The sequence below is a fragment of the Sinocyclocheilus anshuiensis genome, unplaced genomic scaffold, assembly GCF_001515605.1.
Source record: "Sinocyclocheilus anshuiensis isolate Anshui unplaced genomic scaffold, SAMN03320099.WGS_v1.1 scaffold719, whole genome shotgun sequence".
NCBI classification, from domain to species: Eukaryota; Metazoa; Chordata; class Actinopteri; order Cypriniformes; family Cyprinidae; genus Sinocyclocheilus; species Sinocyclocheilus anshuiensis.
This window is the reverse complement of record NW_015552643.1, coordinates 973820-997783: the sequence shown is the minus strand read 5'-3', so window position 1 is coordinate 997783 and position 23964 is coordinate 973820. Positions and strand designations below refer to the sequence as shown.

Here is a 23964-nt window from a genome sequence, read left to right as displayed (position 1 = left end):
TCTGAGACAACACCAGAAGGCTTTTTGAGGACCATTGTTTTGATCAATTAGTTCTGCGGTGGGAAAGAAGAAAATCACCAGGGATGTGGATTAGTTTAAACGAGGGTTTTGAGTGTGAGTGTTGTATGTGCAATTCTAAGAAGCCCATTTTTCCTCCCAATGGGCACATTTTGTTAAAGAGTCACACTCATCTGAAAATAACCTCTTGTCATTGCTCTTTCTTTTCACCATCTGTTCCTACCCCTCCATCTCTCTCTCATTCTGTCTATTCTAGAAAAACATATTTACCTCCTTTCTCTTTAAATGTCTCCTTCCTTCACAAGTTTCTCACTCCCTCTCTCTTTTCCAAATGTCTTTCAGATCTGCCTGTTTAAAAATGCATTGTGTTTATTACGGCTCATGAAAGTTTCATCGCGAGAAAAACACATCAGAGGATCAAGGGCACCGATTCATTAAAGGACAAAATTTTGTGTTGCACCTTGCACACTTGGCTAGGATCATTTATAACACTTGCGATAATTACCAAAGTAATTTGTTTACCAAACACCTGCGATCCTGAGGTACCCCATTAATGTCCTATAACTGTACCTACTGCAATAGATGCAGATCCCATCACTTCAAAAAGGTTTTTCTTCAATGTTGATCTGGAATCTGCATTACACTGACCATAGTGATTCCGATTACAGATGTCATGCAAATAAAATTGGTTAGGAGCGTAAAATAACCAGTTCCAAATGTCTCTGTGCTCCATCTGCCATCTCCTTTTCTTTCCCTCCGTCTGTCTTTCTCTATCATCAGTCCCTCTGCCAGTCTCACATGAGCTAGTCAGTGTAAATGTAATGGTTGTTCAGCAGCGAGTGTTTCTGAGTGGCAGGCATATAGTCAGATGTGGGCAGGGAACTTAACGGCTAGACGAAATGCCAAATGTATTAGCGATCAATTTCAATATCAATATCAAAATATCAATATTAGCTAAATTCATGCAGTTTTTTCAGTGAGATTCGCAAAAGCCCTATTTTTTGGCAATTGTTTTGCAAGAAGAGAATCTACGTGTCTGTCTGCGTGAGGGTTGAAGTCAAGCTGTTACTGACAGCCGAAAAGAAAATATATGCCAGGGGTGATAACTGGTTTCCTATGATCTCTGTCAATGGCATTTGATTAGCTGAGTCTGAGGCAGATGCCTGATCACACTCAATTGGTTGAGTCCATAGGGCCCATTATGAGTGATTAGTGCAATATAAGAGAAGAGAAGAGAAGAGAAGAGAAGAGAAGAGAAGAGAAGAGAAGAGAAGAGAAGAGAAGAGAAGAGAAGAGAAGAGAAGAGAAGAGAAGAGAAGAGAAGAGAAGAGAAGAGAAGAGAAGAGAAGAGAAGAGAAGAGAAGAGAAGAGAAGAGAAGAGAAGAGAAGAGAAGAGAAAAAGTGTCCAGATGAGAAACAGGATGAGACAAGATAAAACAAAATGACAAGAAATGTGAATAGACTGGGAAAGACAAGAAAGGGTAGAGACAACAACAGAGATGATGAAATAAAGAAAACAAAAAGAAAATGAAAAGAAAAAAGGTAAGAACCTAAGAAACCATATGAAATGAGACAAGATGAGACTTGAAGAAGTGATTAAATGAGTCAAGAAAAAATAAAAAGAAGAGACCAGATGAAGTGAGACATGATGAAAGAAAATGGGCAAAAGTGAAAAGATGAGGTGAGGCAAGTGAAGAAAAGAATAAAGAAGACATGACAAGAGATGAGACAAGATGAGATAAAATGAGAAGAGAAGAGACCAAATTAAATGGTAAGAAGAGAAGTTGAAGACACAAGAATAGAAGAGACAAAATGAAAAAGGGATGAGTTGAAATTAGATGAGACAAAAAGAAAGAAACAGATCTAAGAAGAGATAAGACGAAGAAGAGAGCAGAGATGAGAGGAGATAACAAAAAGATGAGAAAAGAACAGATGACATGAGACAGAGAAGAAATGAGACAAGATGAGATCAAATGAAAAAGGAAGAGACAAGGTGAGATAAAATGAAAAGAAAGTAAAAAAGATAAGGACATGAGATGAAACAAGAAGAGAAAAGAATAAAGAAAAGAGGATGAGATAAGACAAGATTAAATCAAACGAGAAGAAAACAAGATGAGACAAATGGAATGATAAGAAGAAAAATAAAAACATGAGTACACAGTAAGATAAGAAAAGAGGAGTGACAAGAAAAAAAGACAAGAAGTGACGAGGCAAGACAAGACAGACAAAAAACTATACAGAAAATGTGTATAGTGTGTATTATAATGTGTAATGGCGAGAGAGATGAGATCTTTGCATGTATAGACAGTGCCCTGGAACAATGTTTACTGACACACACACACACACACACACACACAGCCAAAGCAGGCCGATTATAAAATCATGTACAGTCCATCGCACAAACATAACGTAACGTTCTCTGTCAAGTAGTTGTATTGCATTTACAGTTTAATGAAATGACCTAGTTAGAGAATCTTCCTGAATTCTCCATCCTCTGTACTTTCCTGCATTATTCCCTCTCTCTCTCAATCCTCTATTCCGTTTTATCTGTATGACACTATACTGTTCTTTTCCTCCTATACTAATACCTACTATCTCTCTCTCACACTCTCTCCTGCCTAATTGTCTTGTCTATAACGGTGATTAAAAGGTCAATGTCTAATCACTCCTAGCCATGACAGCCCATTTGAAAGGCTGTCTATGTTGCGACTAGTTAGTAGGCTAGACTTGTGGGTATTTAATCTCAAAATAGCACTGAAATGCCCAGGTAAAAACTAGGTTTATTGTTCCCTCAGGAGCTTCCAAATACAGTCTTAGCAGGCACATAGGGCACATACTCGAGTTCAAAAACAGTTTTAACAACACAACCAAACACAAGGGGGTTGAGATGTGTTTTTAACAACTAGGCTTGTCGCCAGTTATTGATAAGTGCGATATTAAAAAGACATAAGACATTTTTACAATGGCACAGTGACACAAGGTCAATTTGAACTTAGTCACAGCCTCATTCAGACTCTGTTCACAAACTGCAGCACTATTTAAAGTCATTCATCTATTACTGCATGATTATAATAGTGTAATAAGCAGTAAAAACAAGTCAAACTGTGATTTGATGCTTTACATCTCAAGCAGACAGTCTCCTGTCTAAGTATGTGGTTCTTTGCCAGAATAAGTTGTAGTAGGTACTGTACCTGGCAAGGTGTAATGTACTTTCAGCTGGTCATTATTGAAAAAAAAAATACATATAGGGTGATCAGGACCCCGACGTGGAGTAATTTTACCAAAAGATGATCCTAAAGCTACAACAACAACAACAAAGTAGAGAGACAAGAAAATAGCACCACTTTCAGTTACCCGGATGAGCGGTCAAATATACAATGTTGTCAAGGATGACGGTGAATATTCGGAAATATCTGACTGAAAGAGTCTGACCAATCAGAATTAAGTATTCAAGAGAGCAATAAAAGCAGGGCAAAATAAAGAGCTGTTTGCACCAAGAATCATATCTATAAGCATAACTACATGGGCATTCACACCAACAGACAATAACATTCTGTTTAGTATAAGTGAGCGCTGCAGTTATGATCTCTGCTGCTTTAAATGTTCAATCTCTTTAAAGTAGCATGGATTTTGATTGGCTCTCAATGTTTTTTTTATAATTTATCAGCTGGATATTTTTTTTACATGATTCAAACAATATTGTTCCTCTGTGTTGGTATACTTATAACAGTCGTGTGGATCTCTGTATTCTCATAGAACTGGAATGATTATTAAGCTTTTATAGTTACAGTTGTCATCCTTGACGTAAACAGCCCTGAAACAAATGACCTTCCCTTTGAGAACAGCTGAAAGACGCAATTTTGGCATATTGTGCATGACATGCACTGGACCTGCAATGCCATTTGTGGCACCAGTAACAATGAGACTTTGCAAGTGTGCGTGTGTGTGTGTGTGTGTGTGTGTGTGTGTGTTTCCTTAAGCAGGTCAAGCTGACTCAATTCACAGAGGTTCTGCCTTTATTATTAAATGTTATCGAGCCTTAAAAAGATGGAATATCAAAGGAATCTCCCAGCGGGTGGAGAGAGGGACGATGAGAGTGAAATGTACGGTGTTTTGTCGGAATATGAGAGTTCTTGAGCTAACATTAATAAAATAAGGATTACCTGACGTCAGTGCTATGCCATTTCACCTATTCAAAACAGCATTTGGCTTTCTTTGATCAGCACTCTCAGATTATTTTGCCTTGTTTTGTCTTTCTCTCAGGCCTAAAAACCTCTCATCTCTATCAGAATGCAGTCCACGTGGGACCCTCAGAAAAAAAAAGGAAGACCCTCAATTCATTCTCTCTCGTTCTGCAGGAGGAATGCACCAAAACACCGATGAATAATTTAGATTTTTTTTTTCCCAAAGAAGAAAAGGTTTGACGCAGCAGTTTGGAAGAAAGGGCTGCTATTAAACATGCATGAGATACACGAGTCCACAATCAGATTGCTGATATGAAGAATTAATCTTATCTCTAAAACACATTACAGGACCACATGAAAGCACGGTGGTGAATTGTTCTTAAATTTGTGTTGTGCGGATAACCCTATTACGGGGATGAGCTGAGATAGATCTCCTATTTTTCCTGTGACAATGTTATTACGGCCAATCAAATACAAACAGTGCCCCTTTTAAATTTTAAGACGACCAATCAGCAGAGATTAAAGACACAAAGGCCCAATCCATGAATGGCAGTTAGAGTGAAGCGTTCGATGAGCGTTAATGTCAGCGTGACTATTCATGATGCTGTTGCCGGCAGATCAAAGGTTTGGTGTGTGTGTGTGTGGGGGTGTGGGTGTGTGTGAGTGTGAGTAAGGAGAAGAGAGAAGCTCATAAGAAAGTGAAAAGCTTGTTAATCTTTGAAAGTTGGTGCGTGTCTTACAGACATATAGTAGAGGGTCACATGTTTTGACTTAAGGATGGACCATGTGTATTCAATTAACTCATTAAATTTAAATAATTTAATAAAAAAAAGTTTGAATCCCTAATTAACCCAGGTCAAAACCTAGTACTGGTAGTGTGGTTTATCCATCTAACCACAGAGCTTGTACACACAAACAGTTTAAGCTGTACCAGTGAGTTTTTTTTTCTCTCTCTCCTTGTCCTCCCATTCACACATGCACACGTGCTTGAACTTCCAAGCGGCATTTAGAATAAGACAGCCAGTCGGGCATGTTCTATTTTGAGCTATTAGCAGACAGAAATTAATTTGTCACCTTCCATTAGAGGCCTGATTCTGGAGTTCTGTCTCCTCAATTATTTCCTCAACACACACATACACACAGCAAAAGCCATTTGTCCCCACTATTTATATGGAAAATGTTTTGCTTGGATAGGTGTTTTTTTTTCTACACTGTCATTGTATTCAGGTCCATATTTGCTCTTGACTGAACTCCCTGCATGTGTTTGTGTAAGTGTGTACAGTATGTATGTGTTTGTGTGTGCCTCCAAAGTGAAATAAGGACTATTGTGCTTTTTAATGCAAAAAATGTCTGTGTAGACACTTCAAAGCCAGCACACCCTCTCTAAGAATGACAGAAAAACAGAAGAGAGGTAGAGAATCTGTTCATTAGGATGCTAATGAGAGAGAGAGAGAGAGAGAGAGAGAGAGAGAGAGAGAAAGAAAATACAGCCTTTTCCTCTTCTTTCTGGGTATTTTTGGCTATTAAGAAGCATCAAAATAATCTAAATATTTCCTTCTCTCTCTGAAAACCTGCCAACAGTGGAATGTTTGCTATGAAATATCATCTTCAATGTCATGGCATTTAATTATCATAAAACAATGACAATAAATATTAAACAGGCTCAATTCTTCACTTTTGTACCATTTTATTCCCTGAAGTCCACCTTTAATGCTAGTAACCGGCATAATGACCATTTCCGCTTTCTCTATCCAGAAATATGTGAACGCAAACATTTCCAGTTAAGAAAGATTAATCTCACGTCTTTCGAAATGCATCAGTGGACGGTTCATATCACGCAACATATTCCCAGCTTTGCCACAAGAAGCACTATAGCAAGCATTAGCATAACTGGTTTTCATTTTCAGGTTAACTATTGTGATGTCACAACAGAATCTCGCAAAGCTAGCTAGTTAATTTATTTTAAATTGTCGTTTATAGCTACCTGAATTAAGCACGTCCACTATACTTGGAGAATGCTAGCCATTAGCATTCCCATTCATCTCAATAGCGCATGAGCATGTGAAGTTTTGAATATTCAACCCTTGGAAAAGCGGCAACATTTCTGCAAAATGATATTAAGTTGCTTATTGCATGTTCCATGACACTTAGTCCAGTGAATTTTCCAGTGAGTGGTACTAATAGACAGATGAATGTGAATCTAGCAATATTTTATTATCTTTGTTGTGATACGATTAAATGTCCGGTGAGTCTACAGTAAGGTTGTGAATTTTTGCAGCTTAGTTTCCCTCAATGGATGAAATGACGTGGTAATTTACATTGTGGACGTGCTTTGCCTGTATGTCCAGTGTTAAAGGTCGAAAAGTGATTTCAATTGGGCAGCATTTATTTATTTTTTGACAACTGTCAAATTCATCTCCACACACGCATGCACACATGCATGACAATGATGGCAGAGGCCAGAGGCTCAACCCTAAGGGAGATTGCACATTTCTTTCACCCGTACCTCACAAACGAACGAGCAATTCTCTCTCTTCAGCTTGAAGGAAGCATTCCTCTGGGTATGAGGCTGTCAACCTGACACTCATGTCTGGACTAGTTCATCTGCTCTGTGTCTATGTGTGTGTGTCTGGGATGCACTAAAATAGCTCAAATCCTACTATACTCCGTTCTATTTTTGGGATCAACCACCCGGAATACATTTGAACCTTGTGTGTGTATTTCAATATGCAACCACTCTAGGGAGTGTGTACCTATATGCTATGTAAGCGTGTGTCTGTGTGTGTGAGAGAGAGGTTAATGGCTTAGTCAGTGACTGGTCAAACCCAATAGAGGTGTTTGACGATTGATGGACTTGTCTGGACAGCATGTGTGTGTGTGTGTGAAATGAGCCGAGTGAGAGACATGTTCCTCGGTTGTCTTTCTAAACTGACAACATTTATGCACACATACTCATTGGACACTACATCCTCCTCTCTTCAAATAACATCTTATGTAACTTGGGCACAAACACACTTACACAAAGTCCTGCTCACTCTTATGCACACCACGTAACTGCTGCAATTATTAAATGAGTCACAAATGCCACAGGTCATGACATTGCAACAGGAAGCTTCAATTAAAGCTTATACAGTATTTTAATATCTGTTTAATATCAACCTCAAAATGTAGGGAACGAAAATTCATTATTTACTCACCTTCAAGGAGAAGTCGTGGCCTAATGGTTAGAGAGTCAGACTCGTAACCCAAAGGTTGTGAGTTGGAGTCTCAGGTCCGGCAGGAATTGTAGGTGGGGGGAGTGCATGTACAGCGCTCTCTTCCACCTTCAACGACTGAGGTGCCCTTGAGCAAGGCACCGAACCCCCAACTGCTCCCCGGGCGCCGCAGCATAAATGGCTGCCCACTGCTCCGGGTGTGTGTTCACGGTGTGTGTGTGTTCACTGCTGTGTGTGTGCACTTAGGATGGGTTAAATGCAGAGCACTAATTCCTAGTATGGGTAACCATACTTGGCCACATGTCACGTCACTTTCACTTTCACTTTCACTTACTTCATGTCATTCCAAATTTAATTATTTCCTCACATCATGCAAGTCGAGCTTGCAGTCCCAACATGGTGCGTCAAGACTTTGAGTGTCACTGGTGATGTGTCTAGTGATGACTGTAACGGATGTTATTATCGCAAACAAAACCTAAATTAAAATATTTTTTAAGTAAAAATAAATGGGGAAAGCTAAAAATAAACTATACATTTTTAAGACTACAAAAAACTAAATAAAACAAAACAAAAACTGTCTAGAAATATGTTAATGCAAATATTTCTAGATAAGCAAAACAAAAACAAACATAACTGGGGAAAACTGAAAGAAATACAAGACTACAAAAACAAAACAAAACAGCAAAACAAAGCAATACAAAACAAAACAAAAACAAATGAAAAACATCACAACAAAATGAAACAAAATACAAAAACAAAACACAAAACAAAAAAAAAATAAAAATTTAAACTTAAAAAGTTCATGTTTAATTTAACGTGCTACTTGTTTCTTCATAATTGTGAAAGTTAAAACCTGTGCCACAGAAGAAATAAATACGGAAAAACATGATAGTGAGTAAATACTGACTCAATTTTCACTTTTGCCTGAACCGTCCCATTAAATGTGTAATGATTGTAATATACGGAGCACATGCTTTGCGTGTGTTGTCTCTCATCTTCCTGTGAAACACCTAAGCCTTGCTTTTCTCCACAAATATACTCAAATTAAGTGAAATAGCAGTCTCTTTTCTTCTTATGTCTGTGTGTATGTGACAGGCCACTCTGTGCTGTCTCACTTATTCAGCTATTAAGGTCTGAGTCACCGTACGCATACATATTCGCACAAGTCACATCTCCAGTATCCTCCTACCAGATCTCATAAATATTAATCCCCTGTGAGCTCATTAGCATGGCCGCGCTGAGCTGCACCGCCATCTAGTGAGACACTTCCTCTCATGAATATTCAGAGCGAGGGGGTGCCCAGCGGTCGTTAGTGGAGAAGAACTGGAGACAATAACCCAATCAGGGATGAGGGACGGGACTTTGTGTGCGAATGTGTAATTAAGCAGAGCATTCAGACTCTTTCATGGTATTTCTGATTAGAAGCTTTGGTTTATTCGAGAAAAGTGTCTGAACTGGGCTAGATGAACAACAAATGCAAATATTTTAGTGGAACGCACAGAAATACACAATGAATGAATGCACATATGAGGCTGTTCTACTGTGAGGGTATTAGTGATGTGACGTAGCATTTGTTTAAAAGTATTACGCATTTTAGATGCCGGTATTAACGGCTTTAGACAGGAGGATGTTCTCGTTGTAGGTGGGATGTGGTGTGTTTTTGGATTTCCCGCATTATGCTTGTAAATGTACACAACGTTTCACCGGCTGTTGAGGGCCGCAAGTGTTTTTGTGTGCGTACGTACAGTAATGTTAGACAGCTGTTTCTCGATCCAGAACATCTGTGAGGTATTAGGATTGTGAGTAACAGTAGGGCAGCACTCCAAGGTCTCACGCCTCATATCACTCAGCCTACACCAGGCCTCACCGTGGAGCTCGCCAAGGTGACTCCCCCTAAAGACGGAGATGGGGTGCTGTGGTGCAGCTCGTTCAGAGGGCTGCCTAATGAACCTTTCACAAGGCGTCACCTCGGGTGGCTCATTCAAATAGCTACAAATGCTCTTCAGTGGAAGCAAACTCTAGCTGGCTATTGTGAAATAACAATGGATATAAGAGAGAATTCGAAAAGCAGTCTGGCTCAGTAATTCATGTGACTGCATTCAAATGTGTATATATCTGCAGCTAAATTTATCAGAAATGTATCAGTATTTACAATCAAATCTAACAATATATTCAGTTTATAATATGTTCAGTTTAAACCAGTCTTAAGTCGCTGGGGTATATTTGTAGCAATAGCCAAAAATACATTGTATGGGTCAAAATTATCGATTTTTCTTTTATGCCAAAAATCATTAGGATATTAAGTAAAGATCATGTTCCATGAAGATATTTGGTAAATTTCCTACCGTAAATATATCAAAACTTCATTTTTGATTAGTAATATTCATTGCTAAGAACTTCATTTGGACAAATTTAATGGCGATTTTCTCAATATTTTGTTTTTTTTTGCACCCTCAGATTCCAGATTTTCAAATAGTTGTATCTCGGCCAAATATTGTCCTATCCTAACAAACCATACATCAATGGAGAGCTTATTTATTCAGCTTTCAGATGATGTATAAATCTCAATTTCGAAAAATTGACCCTTATAAGACTGGTTTTGTGGTCCAGGGTCACATATTAACAATATTTATAATTATATATTTGGCTTTAAAAATACTACATAATTAAGATTAGTAAACCTATATTCAGATTTACACAACATATGAGTGTTTTTAACCATGTACTTGGATTTAAAACGATATAATTATCATTTAAAACTATATATTCAGATTTACGCAATGTAATCAAAATGTAAAATTGACATGCTAAGAAATTCAACTTCATAATAAAAACTGTTACATATATACATATATTCATATTTACAGAACATAGTTTTAACTATATAGTTGGATTTGAAAACGATATAATCACAATTTCAAAACTATCTACATTAATCCAATATATAATGATAACATAATCAAGATTATTTACTATATTCTTTAGATTTACACAATATATTAAGAATTTATTACCACATGCTTGGATTTAAAAACTATGGAATCATAATTTAAAACTACATATTCACATTTACACAATACATTTTAGAATTTCTAAATACATATTCAGAATTTACAACTATATAATCATGTTGTATATATGTATACATACAAGTATATTTTTGTAACTGCAACTACTGCAGCTAAAAATGGACAAATATCAGATGATTTATTAAATGTTCTATCATTAAGCAACCCATGGATTACTATCAACAGAGTTTTTTTCCACATGCCCAGTAAACATACAAACAATTTGGAAAGATCACAAAAAGAGTGCTTGCAAACGCAGTAAATCATTTTAATAGTTGATGTATTTTGTCATTTTTATGTCATATTTAATCAAATTAATGTCTTGAATTTACAACTACATAATCAGGAGTATTATTATTAATATTATTTATAACACCATATATTAAGAATTTCTAAATCATTACAATTTTGTAAATCATTAAAATTTTTGATGTATTTTGTCATATTTATGTCATATTTAATCAAATTAACATCTTAAATTTACAACTACATATTTATTATTTTTATTATTCTAATTTATTACACAATATATTAAGCATTTCTAATTATATTTTGATTTTAAAATGTATATAATCAAGATTAAAACTCTATATTCAGTTTTACACAGTATATTTAGAATATATAACTACATATACTATATTAAATTAAATTAACATCTTAAAAGTGTGAGTTCATGTATATTCAAAATCGTAAAAGCAGCAAAAAATCTACTAAATGTTATTTGAACATCACACTGGAAATGTTTTTGCAGACGTGCAAACCAAAACCACACAGAATATACGCATGTGCCATTGGCGTGACACAAATGAAAAAGAGGCTGTGAATTGTAGATGTAAAATCCATTCGATAAGTTGTACTGTGTTCATTTCGAAGGTTTTTGGTCCACTGGAATTTTTTTGGGGAAAAACATTTTCAGTGTTTTGTAAGCTGAACGATCAATGCCAAGGTAAACAACAGAAAGACATATTGAACAAACGGTACGTCTATCTATTTTCATCTATGTCAAGTTAAATATGGCATCTAGCCCGACTAAGGCCTATAGTCTACTCAGTACAATTGACTTTCAGTGATCTGCTACAATGTGAGCCTTTTAAAAATGTTCTTAGAAGAGCGGTCTAATAATCAATCTACAGAAAAACAGAGGACAAAAGAGAAAACAGGCCTATTCACAGAGCACATCAATCCACACAAGGGACGAACCTGAATACTTGTAATAAACGCCGAATGGTTTATATTTGTGATACCCAGGGACTTTTTCATAATGTTTCTTTCTCTCCCTCTTTTCCCTTCCTCTCTCAGAGTTGGATTATAAATAGTGTTGATTGACAGGTCTGGTTGGATGGTAATTAGAGCGGTTGCTGGGGTGAAGGGGGCGGGTCAGTCTCCGTGGTGATAATGAGGCCGGGTCCCACACGGCCGCCATGACGGTTCGGTAACCGCTCTCTTGCGCTGCCATCCCGGCTCCCATAATTATCGGTTGTTTTCTCTATGAGAACATAATCGCCACGGAGAGATGCAATTAGCTGACAACTGATTCCGCCCCCCCTTTCCTCTCGGCCCCCCCACTGCTGTTAAGACCCCCGGTACCAGAAAAAAAGAGAGTGAAAAAAGAGAAGAAATGGTTTTGATGCAGCTTGCTAAGAGGCAGTCAGTCATTCAGCATGAGGGAATCAGTGATTGCACACAGGAGCTAATTACATTTTATTTCACCCTTTCTTTCACTTCCTTTTCTCTTTGTTATGCCATGGATGTTGAAAGAAAAAGATAAAAAGAGAGATTAGATTATCTCTGCATCTAAGTTGACAACTGTATTTCGGATGGTAGCCCACAGGCAAGAAAAAGCACATAGGAGATCTCTTTACCCTCTTGTTCTTCTGTTCAGAGACGCCAAGGCCCCAAACATACTCAACTTTCAGGTTGTAACTTTTTCGAATCTTATGAGATCTGATTATAAAGAGAATTCAACTTTATATTCTTTAGTCAACGTTCAGCTTTATTCAACAAATACTGTGACATGATTCAAATGTCGCCACATATGAAGCATTATTTTTATTTGATTTTATTGTAAATTTCTATTTTATTTTTCTACAGTGTGTTTCAACAGTAACTAAATATAATAAACATATTAATACTTAATATTGTAATAATACATATTGTAATAGTACATACTACATATTATAGTAACCATATATCCTTTATTCAACATTCAACTTTACTGAACAAATAAGAGGCTTTGTTTGGGGTCTCAGAGACTCCATTTATTTTATTTTTTTATTTTATTTTATTTTATTTTATTTTTTTATTTTATTTTTTTATTTTATTTTATTTTATTTTTTTATTTTATTTTATTTTTAAATCTAAATAAAATATTAAATGTATTCATTTTAATAATGTTAATTCTTATTATTTAATATTACAATACAACAACAACGATTCTTTATTTAAAAAGTGCGTCAGATGTCTTATGTAAAAAAATTGGGGTCTCTTTGAGACTTTTTAAATATTTTATATTATTATTTAAAATTGTATATTTTATTTCATTCAATTTTTTCTCTACATTGTGCTTCAACAACATCTAACCATAATATTAAATATTTCATTATACTATTAATATTTCATATTTGTAATACTTTTTTTAAATAATATAATATAATATAATAGTAAAAATTATTGAAAATTAAGAGAAGCTATATTTCAAAATAGTATTGTTATTTTTAGACATACAACAATGATATTAAATGGAGACTTCCTATACCTATACCTCAAGTCTCTTGAGACTAGTATTGCACTGCACCATGGGAATTTAAGTCGTTGTCTTTCTTTTCAGCACAAATACACCTCCTTTATATGTAAATTAGGCTTATTATAGATTGCACATTGTTCTCAAAGTCTGCACAGTAAAATTTTCCTCTGGGAGGAATTTTCCCCTTAGGCCCAAGACATACTTTTACACACGTACATGAACACAAACCTTTCTAGTTACGCAAGTTTGAGTGTTATTCATAACCTATCGCAGGTATGTACGGCATTCTCACCAATACCACAAGGGGTGCTAGAGCTCCAATTAGCGCATATATATTGCAGGTCAACAGCTGTCTGAGTTTCTGAGGCATCACCGCATTAAGTAATGCAAGAACGCATTCGCCCAAGCCTTCGCATCTGCATTAGCATATTTTCATAAAGTATTTTTTCTGACTGTACATATACACACAAACAAAAATATTTTTCCCCCAATCATTTTTGCTAACACCAATAGCAAACTCCTTTCCTCTCATTTCCTCTGCTCTGTATCTCTAGTTCATTTCCTCTCGCTCCTGAGGTGTTTTGTTATTCTTGTGAATTTCACTGTGTTCTTTTGCACTTCATCTGCATATAAAGTCACACTAAAATTGCTGTGAACGCATGCACTCAGATGCACATGACTTTTGGCGTACAGAAATGAACGCTGAGGTAATTCTGGGTGTGGTGCACAAGAGAGAAGTTGGGGGATTCGATCAACAATATCTGGCAAATTAAACCCATATGCACACTTGAAGAAAACATGATGCCCATTACATCATTGTATTCCTGGAAATAACAGATCTTGATAGTGAAACATATATTAGTTATCTCCTTTTTGGAACACACACACACACACACACACACAATTTTCAAGGAGCCATGCAAGGGCCAATGGAGTGAAGGTAGACAAAATATTTAATATTTTGCCACCAATCAAAACAATGATATGAGGGCTATACTTACAGTTAAAGAGATAGTTCACCCAATAATTAAAATTCTGTCATCATTTACTCACCCTCAAGCTTTACCAAACCTGTAGGAGTTTCCTTCAGCTGTTGGACACAGAATAAGATATTTTGAAGAATGTTGGTAACCAAATAGTTGATGGTAGCCAATGAATTCTATAGTATTTCCTGTGAAAGTCAATGGCTACCATCAACTGTTTGGCTACCAACATTCTTCAAAATATCTTTTGTGTCCAATAAAATCATACAGATTTGGAACAATATGAGGGTATGTAAATGATGAGAATTTTCATTTCTGGGTCAAACAAGTTGTTGACTTTTGAGAAAAACGTCCTTTAAATTTAGTTTTTCGTCATGTCATATTCATTAATTTTACTGTAACGTCCACAGCATTTTCCCAGGGTGACATATTTTTTCCTTTTCGCGAGTGCCCTTGAAAACTCGCAGGCTGTCTGTCAATCAGCCTTTTGCTGGCGGTAACCCACAGTGCATCGCTGTAACGACAGAGAGGGTGGCGAACTCCGGCAGTGGCTTTGAGCTTCTGTGTGCCGCCCCGAGGAAGAAAGCTCCTCTCCAGATGAGACGTGACAATTTATTCTTAACAGAATTCCCGATGAAAAATAGGTGTAGCTATTTCAGGATCAGCAGTTTATCAAAAAACTCTCGGACGCTCTCTCTCGCTCTTTCGATGTGTCGTCTCATAGCCGTGGGGCTGGGTTTAATGGCCCTCAGTCACAGATCTTTATCAGCCTCAACTCTGCACCCTTGACTCTCTGAGAACACCTTTTTCTCTTTTATTTCTCTTCCCTGTCATCTCGCTCTCCTCTAGTAATCAAAAATTCAGAAAAGGCTATGTTAAAATCGGCAAAGTCTGAGGTGACACGTTCTTCTTTCCAAAAATCCCATCATCCTCTCCTCCTGCTGGACGCTGGCTTAGTGATGTCAGACATAACATGCCTCCAATCGTATATGAATGCTGTTTGAGTTTGTCAATAGTTCTGTTCTGAATCCTAGGGGGCTGCCTTGCTGTCTACTGCCTACATAGGACACTATCTTCTAAGACTGCATGCTAACAGAAACGGAACTGCGCAAATTATTGATTTAGAACGGTCTACATAGGCAGTCCTATACAAAAAGAGCGCCTCAGAAAACTCAAGTCCTTATTACTTACAATAGAGTTTGATGTTAGCATGTTGCTAAGCTAAAAACAAAACTTTATTAAGCATAGAAAAACAAATAAAATGGGCTTTTTAGTAAGATAAACTTACTCTAAATAAACTTACTAGTAAAACTCTACATTTTGGAATTGTACACGATATAAACATTTACCGTCAACAATTCTCTCAATTCATCCGCCATTTTGGATTAAACGGCAGCAGCCTACCTGAAATGGATCCTCATAATGATTGAATTCAAACTTGGTTGGCAGCAAGGAGAATTGATTTCAACAGAGTTTGCATTAGCATGTTGCTAAGCTAACAGCATGATATTCAAATAAACATAAAAACTCATAACCTACACGAATTTTAGGCAAAATAGTCAATTTATAATTAGATTTAACCCGACTAATACAATTTCGGTATGGAACAACATTTCTCTGAGATTGTCGGTCATCTTACAAAAATTTTCTACTGAGCTTATTGTAGTGCATTCTGGGCTTGGCTTTTTCTATGAAAGGATTGCACATTTTTCGTCAACCTTTAGGAATTGAAGTCGGAAGTAAACCTAGGATGGTTTAAAATACTGTCTAGGCAGGCAGCTCACCAAGGTTTTATAACAGGCCATGTTCTGTTATTATATACGGAGGTTATATTAAACATTATTGCGATCATACATGGACAAAGCCGAGTGTTACGAGTGTTGTGTTTGTCATGTACACAATCTAGCGATCGACCGAAGGTCTCAGTTAGAAACAATAGAGGTTTATGTGTGTGAAAAAGAAAAATCATCACATCAGTATAGCAGTCAACACACTACTAGACTGAATTAGAAATAATTGACAGAGAAAGAAAGAAAGAAAGAAAGAAAGAAAGAAAGAGAGAGAGACAGTCCTACCTCTGTATAGTTCCAGTCAGATCACTTGCGTCCTGCCTGTGAGAGAAAAGAGAAAATTAATTCATTAGCTCAGTGAAAAGTCACATACACAACCATTTTAGTTAGAATTGTGTGATAATATTTACATTTACGCATTTGGCAGTCCAAATCGGCTTATTGCATTGAAGGTATACAACACTTAAAGCATTTACTCGGAATTGAACCCATGACCTTTGTGTTAACTAGTGTCAAACTCTGAAAAACTGAAAAAAAAAATAAATGTGTCGAAAGTCTAAATGGGTAATTGCAGCAATTTATCATTATATGTAATTTTTTTTCACATCAGTATAGCAGTCAACACACTACTAGACTGAATTAGAAATAATTGACAGAGAAAGAAAGAAAGAAAGAAAGAAAGAAAGAAAGAGAGAGAGACAGTCCTACCTCTGTATAGTTCCAGTCAGATCACTTGCGTCCTGCCTGTGAGAGAAAAGAGAAAATTAATTCATTAGCTCAGTGAAAAGTCACATACACAACCATTTTAGTTAGAATTGTGTGATAATATTTACATTTACGCATTTGGCAGTCCAAATCGGCTTATTGCATTGAAGGTATACAACACTTAAAGCATTTACTCGGAATTGAACCCATGACCTTTGTGTTAACTAGTGTCAAACTCTGAAAAACTGAAAAAAAAAAATAAATGTGTCGAAAGTCTAAATGGGTAATTGCAGCAATTTATCATTATATGTAATTTTTTTTAAAGAAAACCAAAAAAAAACAAGTTAATTTTAATAAGTATGATTTAAATTTTTTGTTTATTTTTTAATAAATAAATAATGTGCCAATATAATTTATAGGATTGATACTCAGTACAACATTAATACGATAAAACAAACATCTTGATATTTCAAGCCTATCTGCACATCTTTAATTTTGATCAAATATGCACAGGTGCATGTGTGTGTATGTGCTTGTACATCTCCTTGGTTTGTGATAATACAGCTGTAATGAGGTGTGTGTGTGTGTGATAGTACTCAAGTGTATGTGTTTATTTCTGCAGGGAGCTCTCATGCATGGCTTTAGCTGCAGGTGCATTCAACGTCTGTAAGATAACATTCACTTCACTGCTGTCTACATCACACACACACACACACACACATTACACCCCCCTCTCTCCGTCTTTCTCTCACCCATCCAATCATCCACACCCTCTCTCTCTTTCCCATCCCTCCATTCTCCTGTCATTTCAGAGCGTTCGGCTTTTGGGAAAACGTGAGTGCTGAATGTACGAGGCGAGGGGTGCCTGTATTAATGTCTCTTGCTCTCTCTCTCTCTGAGAAGCAGACGGACATATGGAGCGTCACAAGCCACTGAGCCCAAGAGAAGTGGAGATGAAAAAATGGACAGAAAGAGAGAGAGGAGGAATGGTACATTGTGAGCACCTCTTTCAGCCTCCTCTTGACATATTTCACAAAAAAAAAAAAAACCCTCAAATTCATTCCCGCTGACAATTACAAATGGCTAATACAGCACTTCATTAGCAACCGGATCCTGTATGAATCATAATTTACACATTACGCTGACGGAGGCAAATGGTTTTACACTGTAAACTATTAAAGTGTAATATTGAAGTATACAGATATACCCTTCATTTAATTTCCACAAAATATAAGCAGTGTTCAAATGAACATAAATAATTAATTAAATAAATAAATAAATATTTTGCATTGCAATAATGAGAATGCCATACATTAATGAGAAATTTAATATGAAAATATAATTGAAATTGGTGTCATAATTTAATAAGTATAATATTAATAATACTTTATTTATTTATCTATCTATTTATTCATTTATTTATTTGAGTTATTTTCAAAAATACAATGTCCTATTTTGCGTTCGATTTTGTGGTATAATATGAGATTTAGCCATATATGTGTGTTTGTGGTAACATGTGTCCTCTTCTGTTTGTGGGAATAAATCAACTGAAATAAAAACCAGCAATCACTTTGTACGACCTTTTTCAATTGCCTTTACCAGGAAAAAAACATCCAGTACCATTTCAAAAACTGGCGTGAAAAGGCGGAATGCTGTATTCAAAGAGCAAATCAATTGTGGCCAATTCACCATGGCTAATTTTGGCCCTCATTCAACATGGCACCCGAGCTCAGGTAATCAAAATGAACTCCCCTCTCTTGTTAGCACCAAACAGCCCACTCCAAATTGTTTTTCTTTTCTTTTTATGTGCTTTTTTCTTCTTATCCCTCCATTCTCCGACCGCTGAGCTCCTGCTGTGTATATGTGCGTGTATGAAGAAAGAGACCGTGCTTCCCACCGCATGTTAATAAATTGGTCCCCTGTGAACAATGGGGAGGAGGTGTGCGGTCATGATTCTGAAAGCTTCCGGTGAAACGGGCGCTGTTTGATAACAGCTGCCGTCAGCGCTGTCGAGTAACAGGACGCCAGCTATGCATTTATTAATGGTGAATTATTCCTTTATTCCAGCCCAAATGAGAGGGATGCAGAGGGATAGCATATGCTGGCTATGGTGATCAGAGCAAAGGTGGGCTGGAGGTTACTTTCCATTTCAAAGAGCCACACAGCGAGAGGTCTGTCCACGGTTTCTGCCGTATACACCTTTGCATTGAGCCTGACTGGGATGAATTATGCAAGGCCTTAACCCAACATCTTTCTTTCTGTCTTCTATCACCCCCTCAAACACACAAATACACATAACCTGTGGTGAGAAATTGAGGTTAAGAAATAGGGGTTAAGAAACCACAGATAATCTATTTGAAAGCTCCTGTTACACTCTGAACTGAATTTCTTTTCATAATCATTTGCTTTTTTTGGGGGGGGGGTGGTTCTGTACTGTATCATAAAGTTACAGTATAGAGTAACAAGAAATTATTGGGGATAGATACAGAAAATAGGATCAGAACATGTTGCAGGCTGAACACAAACCTTCATTTCCCACCAGAGCACCAAGGCTGAATATATCAGAAGAATGTGTCATAAAACTGCAGACAGCACCAGCAGATGTGGCTATTTAGAGCTATATATTTAAATTGAAACATTTTTAAGGACATTTTGCTTTATTTAATAAAATATCAGTATATTTACTTAATAAAAAAAAGCAACATAATATTTTTGCTGCTTACCTTTTGGAACATTTATCTTGTTGAAAATACAATACCTTAGAAAGCATAACAAGACTTATAGCTAGACACAAAATTATACTCAGCATACAACAGAAATGAGGAGGTCCAAGCGAAACTTCTACTTAACCAATAAAATAAAAAAATAAAATAAACCTTACAATTTGGTATCTAGATTGTGAAATGCATGTCTGAAAACACTTTGCTCCTTTAATATGGTGCTAGATTCCAATAGAAAATTACCTTATTAAAAAATGGAGGGTGGTAGATGGAAATGAAACATCTCCCCTCCCTCTCTGTCTCTATCTATCATTCTTTCTTTCTAACTGTGCGGTTTCCATCTCCTCTCATCTGTAATCATTATCTCTTTTTCTCCAACAGCCCACCATCTGTGTGCCTGCGTCTCTTCTACTCATTCTGCGTTTTACTTCTCCGTCTATCTATCTGTCTCTCACTCACACAAACACACTCACACTCACACTCACATCCACTCTCTTATCAAGGCCCTTGTGCAACAGAGTGTGTTAGCAGTATGTGTTTTGCTTGCTTGAGAAATTCATCATGTTTTTTAGTGATAATTTGCTAGTTTAGACAGGTGGAGTGTTTTAAAGTACTCCAGACTAGACTACAGCTGACAGCAGTCACTAAACTTGTTTCTTTCGTGAATAAGAGGTTTTTTTTAATTATTTATTTTTAAAATGTCACATTTTTTTTGAATCACTGTTTGGTAAACATACGTTGTTTCCAGTAACGAGCAATTCGCCTGTACACACTAATGTGACAATGCCAATAAGAATATATTTAATGTTTCATATGTGTAGGGTTTTGGACCATTTATATTTTAATGTGGGTGGGGCTAGATAGCATAATGTAAGAAAAAACTTGTTGCTAACTCATATTTATGAGTAACACCATGTCTAGGGTACATAGTGTACACCACGTCTACACTAAACACGTCAAAGTGAAAATTCCAAATCCATTTGTACTGTTGTCGGAAGTAGCGCAAGTGCATGGAGTATATCAGAAATCAGTGTTGGGGAAGCTTCTCTGAAACTGTAGCTTGACCATCTACAAGCTACTCATAAATTAAAGTAGTTAAGCTACATTCAATCTACCCTTCTGAAAAAATAGCTAGCTACACTACAAGTTACTATCAAAAAGTAGCTAGCTATATTGAAACTACTTTCAATTTATATATTACAAATAACTGAATAATTGTTAATGAAGAATTATTATGAAGTTATAAGCAAAATATTTGGGGTTTAAAACAACATATTGTAATGCAATCATGATTTCAAAGAGTATGGTGAATTCAGGTTGATTGGGACACTTTTTCCAAGTCATTTCAATGACAAAAAGTGTCCCAATCGTTTGATTTTGTAAACTATCCGATACACACAATAGTCTCATGACTCGTCAGAACGCAAAACGGAATGTAGCTTTTGGTCACGCTACACCGCTACTTGCGGGTAAAAGTAATTAGGTACTGGAAAAGCTCCACTGTTTTAAAAGTAGCTGAGCTACTGTCACACTACTGAAAAATGTAGTTATGTTAGTAATGTTGCTACTTTTAGCTAGCTACTCCCCAACACTGTCAAAAATACAATGGAGCATCAACTTACTGTTGGTGTCTTGTCGTATTGCAACCATTGTAAACACTATTAATGATTAGAATAGGTTCTCATTGATTTTGTTGCATCACACCTCTTGCGCCCAGTGTAAGTGATCGCTCGTCAATTTATTAGCCGGGACTTGATCTTGGGATGCCTGAGGCGGAATGGCACTACATGTCAGCGTGTTGCCCACGAGGCTCTCAGCGCCAACGTAAGTGTTTTTTTGTTTTGTCTTTTTTAAACCAGCCATAATAGCCATAATGCAGTGGTGTTTCATTTGTGAACGAATCAGCATTTTTTCAAACCTATATTGTTAACAAATCAATCGTGTTCACTTCCATTGACCTAATAATTTTTTTCGTTCACTGAAGTCTGCAAAGACCATTTAATAGCAGAGAGTGAAGAAGCATTTTGTTGGACCTTCTCAACAGATGTTTTCACTTCACTTTGAGACTCTGAATGTTCATGAAAGAACTGAAATGAATGACCAAGCTTTATGGTTAGTGGACAAACTGAATGGACTGGGACAGATGTTCCCATTCCTGACCCTGGACAACCCTCTACACTGCATGATTTTGATGTCTCTCTTATCTGACACACCCATTTGAGGTCTTGGAATCTTTACTAATGAGCTGATGAGTTGAATCAGCTGTGTTTGACATCTAAAATGTGCAGTGTTGGGGGTCCTCCAGGAACAGGATTGGGAACCACTGAACTGGGATATCTCTTTTGTGAGGGGATCTCGTATTGGAACAAACTGAACGAACCTGGACATCTTGTTGGTGAACTTGGAGACTGCTTAAACACTCTTCTCGGGTCTTTAAAGTGTATGTTTTGTGGTCAGTCAAGCCTCAAGTTACTATGTCTGTCCGATTTGAGTTAGGTAGACCAAAGCTGATACTCTCTCTGGGTGAGTGACACTCACGAGAGACTCGTTTAACCTCTTGGGAGGAAGGAAGTCCCTGACCCACGACTTCACCCTCATCTCTTCTGACAGGATTTAAACTCCCAATAAGTTCTCCCAATATTTCATACTCAAAACACAAGGAGACGTCACATATATTCAAACGAGACTGAGATCCTTTACCCTCTTTCTATCACTCTGGCTTCTGACATTAGCAATTCCTTGTTCAAATGAGTGCAGAACCATTTTTTTTTTCCAGTCCAGAATTGCTTGCTGGAAATGACTGGAACGGGTCCAGTTTGGGTGGTGAAAATGGAAATTTACACATATTCTGATGATAACCGTAAAATAGACAAAAGAAATCTACAATATCATCAGCCACTCTGAAGGCTTTGGTGTAATATGATGACTATTCCGTTGTTCCGATTATGCAGACATTTCAGACAGCACCGTCCATCACTGCCAAGAGACTAAACCCCTTTCCTTTTCCCCTGCCTTGCTCATTTTATTTGTTTGTCTGAGAGTGTGCGAGAAAAAACGAGAAAGGGGACAGACAACAAACTTGTGTAGGAAGTTCAATGCTAGGCTTCATTTGACAAGAATTGCTCAAAGTGTGAATTTACTGTTCTAAGCCTAGACCCTATCAATCTAACACACATCGGAGTTATACAGCGGGTTACATAACCTTAAGCAACAGATTAGACAACACCATTCATCAATCATCTGCACCCTCCCTTTCTCATAAGCTCCATTACCCACAAGCCCTCACAGATCTCAGTTTTTGAGGCATTATGAGCTATTAAAGTCTGTTGCTAAAAATCCATAAACATAACGCAGTATGTGTACCACTTATAAATGCTTCATGTGTACACCTTAAAGAACTGTAAGAGAAAGAACAAACACACACACACACACACACACACACAGTGTGGCTATAGAACAGTCGTCTCAGCTGGTTTATGAGACAGGCATACATAAAGTCAAGCAGTCCCAGTACACATGGCTAATGAGAAAATGGCTACAATATCAATTCATCTCTCCAGAGAGAGATACAGATAGAGACAGACCCACACACCAACCTAATTATCATTATGACATTTAAATTAAAGGTACTTGCCCATGACAAAGACGTTGTCACAATGCTAGGGTATTACAATGCAGTGTTAATTTTGACAGCAAATTTTGATTTAGTTTCAGTCATAGTCTTTTGACTAAAATGCCATTTAGTTTTAGTCATTTTTTAGTCCTCTGAATTGTTTTTAGTTTTAGTCTAGTTTTAGTCGACTAAATATCATTTATTTCTATAAATAAATTTAGATTAATCTTTAGGGCTACTAAAGTTTTTCAGTCAAGAGCAGTGCGTCATTTTCTGTCTTTCTTTTGTTGCTTGATTAACATCAATAACTCGGACAATAGCAACTAAATTAGGCTGCTATCCCTTTAAAATACGAAAGCACAGCTACAATGGATGCAATGTACTGATACATGTTCTCCCTACTTTACGTTCACTTAAGACGTAATCAACTGTGTTTACGTGAATACTCGTCAAAATGGACAATTCGACATCATTTTGTGTGTAATTCTCCGTTAATGCGACGCAAGAGAGTACTCGCGCACTGTGAGGTGCGCTTTCTGTGTGTGTATGCTTCAGTGTCTGCACTCAGAAAACCGGACCGAACCGAGTTCTCTCTTGCATCGTCAGATTTATCTATATGTCTGCTCTTCCACATATTGAAATTTTTTTACGTTTTATGAGGCGTGCAGCAAGTGTACTTTAGCTTATGTCCCGCCGGTTCATATGTACGCATCTAACCTCCTAACTATGCATCATGCTAACTATGATTCGTTCTGAATGAATCTCTTCCCAAATCGTCCCTCCCTAACATTTTCGTCTCGTTTTTATTCATTGACGAAAATGTCAATAGATTTACGTCATAGTTTTTGTCATTCAAAAAGAGTTTTAGTTCGTTATCGTCTCGTTGTCGTCTGTGAAAAAAATGTTGTTGATGAAAATTATTCGT

General features: G+C 36.8%; 1 protein-coding gene across 2 annotated transcripts in view; it reads right to left on the bottom strand.

Annotated features, from left to right (window-relative positions):
* celf2 (cugbp, Elav-like family member 2) overlaps nucleotides 1-23964 on the bottom strand; it is a 177863-nt gene that overhangs the window by 124168 nt on the left and 29731 nt on the right. The window contains exon 2 of one of the 2 annotated variants that reach the window (XM_016458478.1): nucleotides 16710-16745. In XM_016458478.1, coding sequence (XP_016313964.1) covers nucleotides 16710-16745 — 36 coding nt within the window. Of the gene's footprint in view, nucleotides 1-16286; nucleotides 16320-16709; nucleotides 16746-23964 lie in introns of those variants that run through there. The other variant, XM_016458485.1, reaches the window with a different exon arrangement.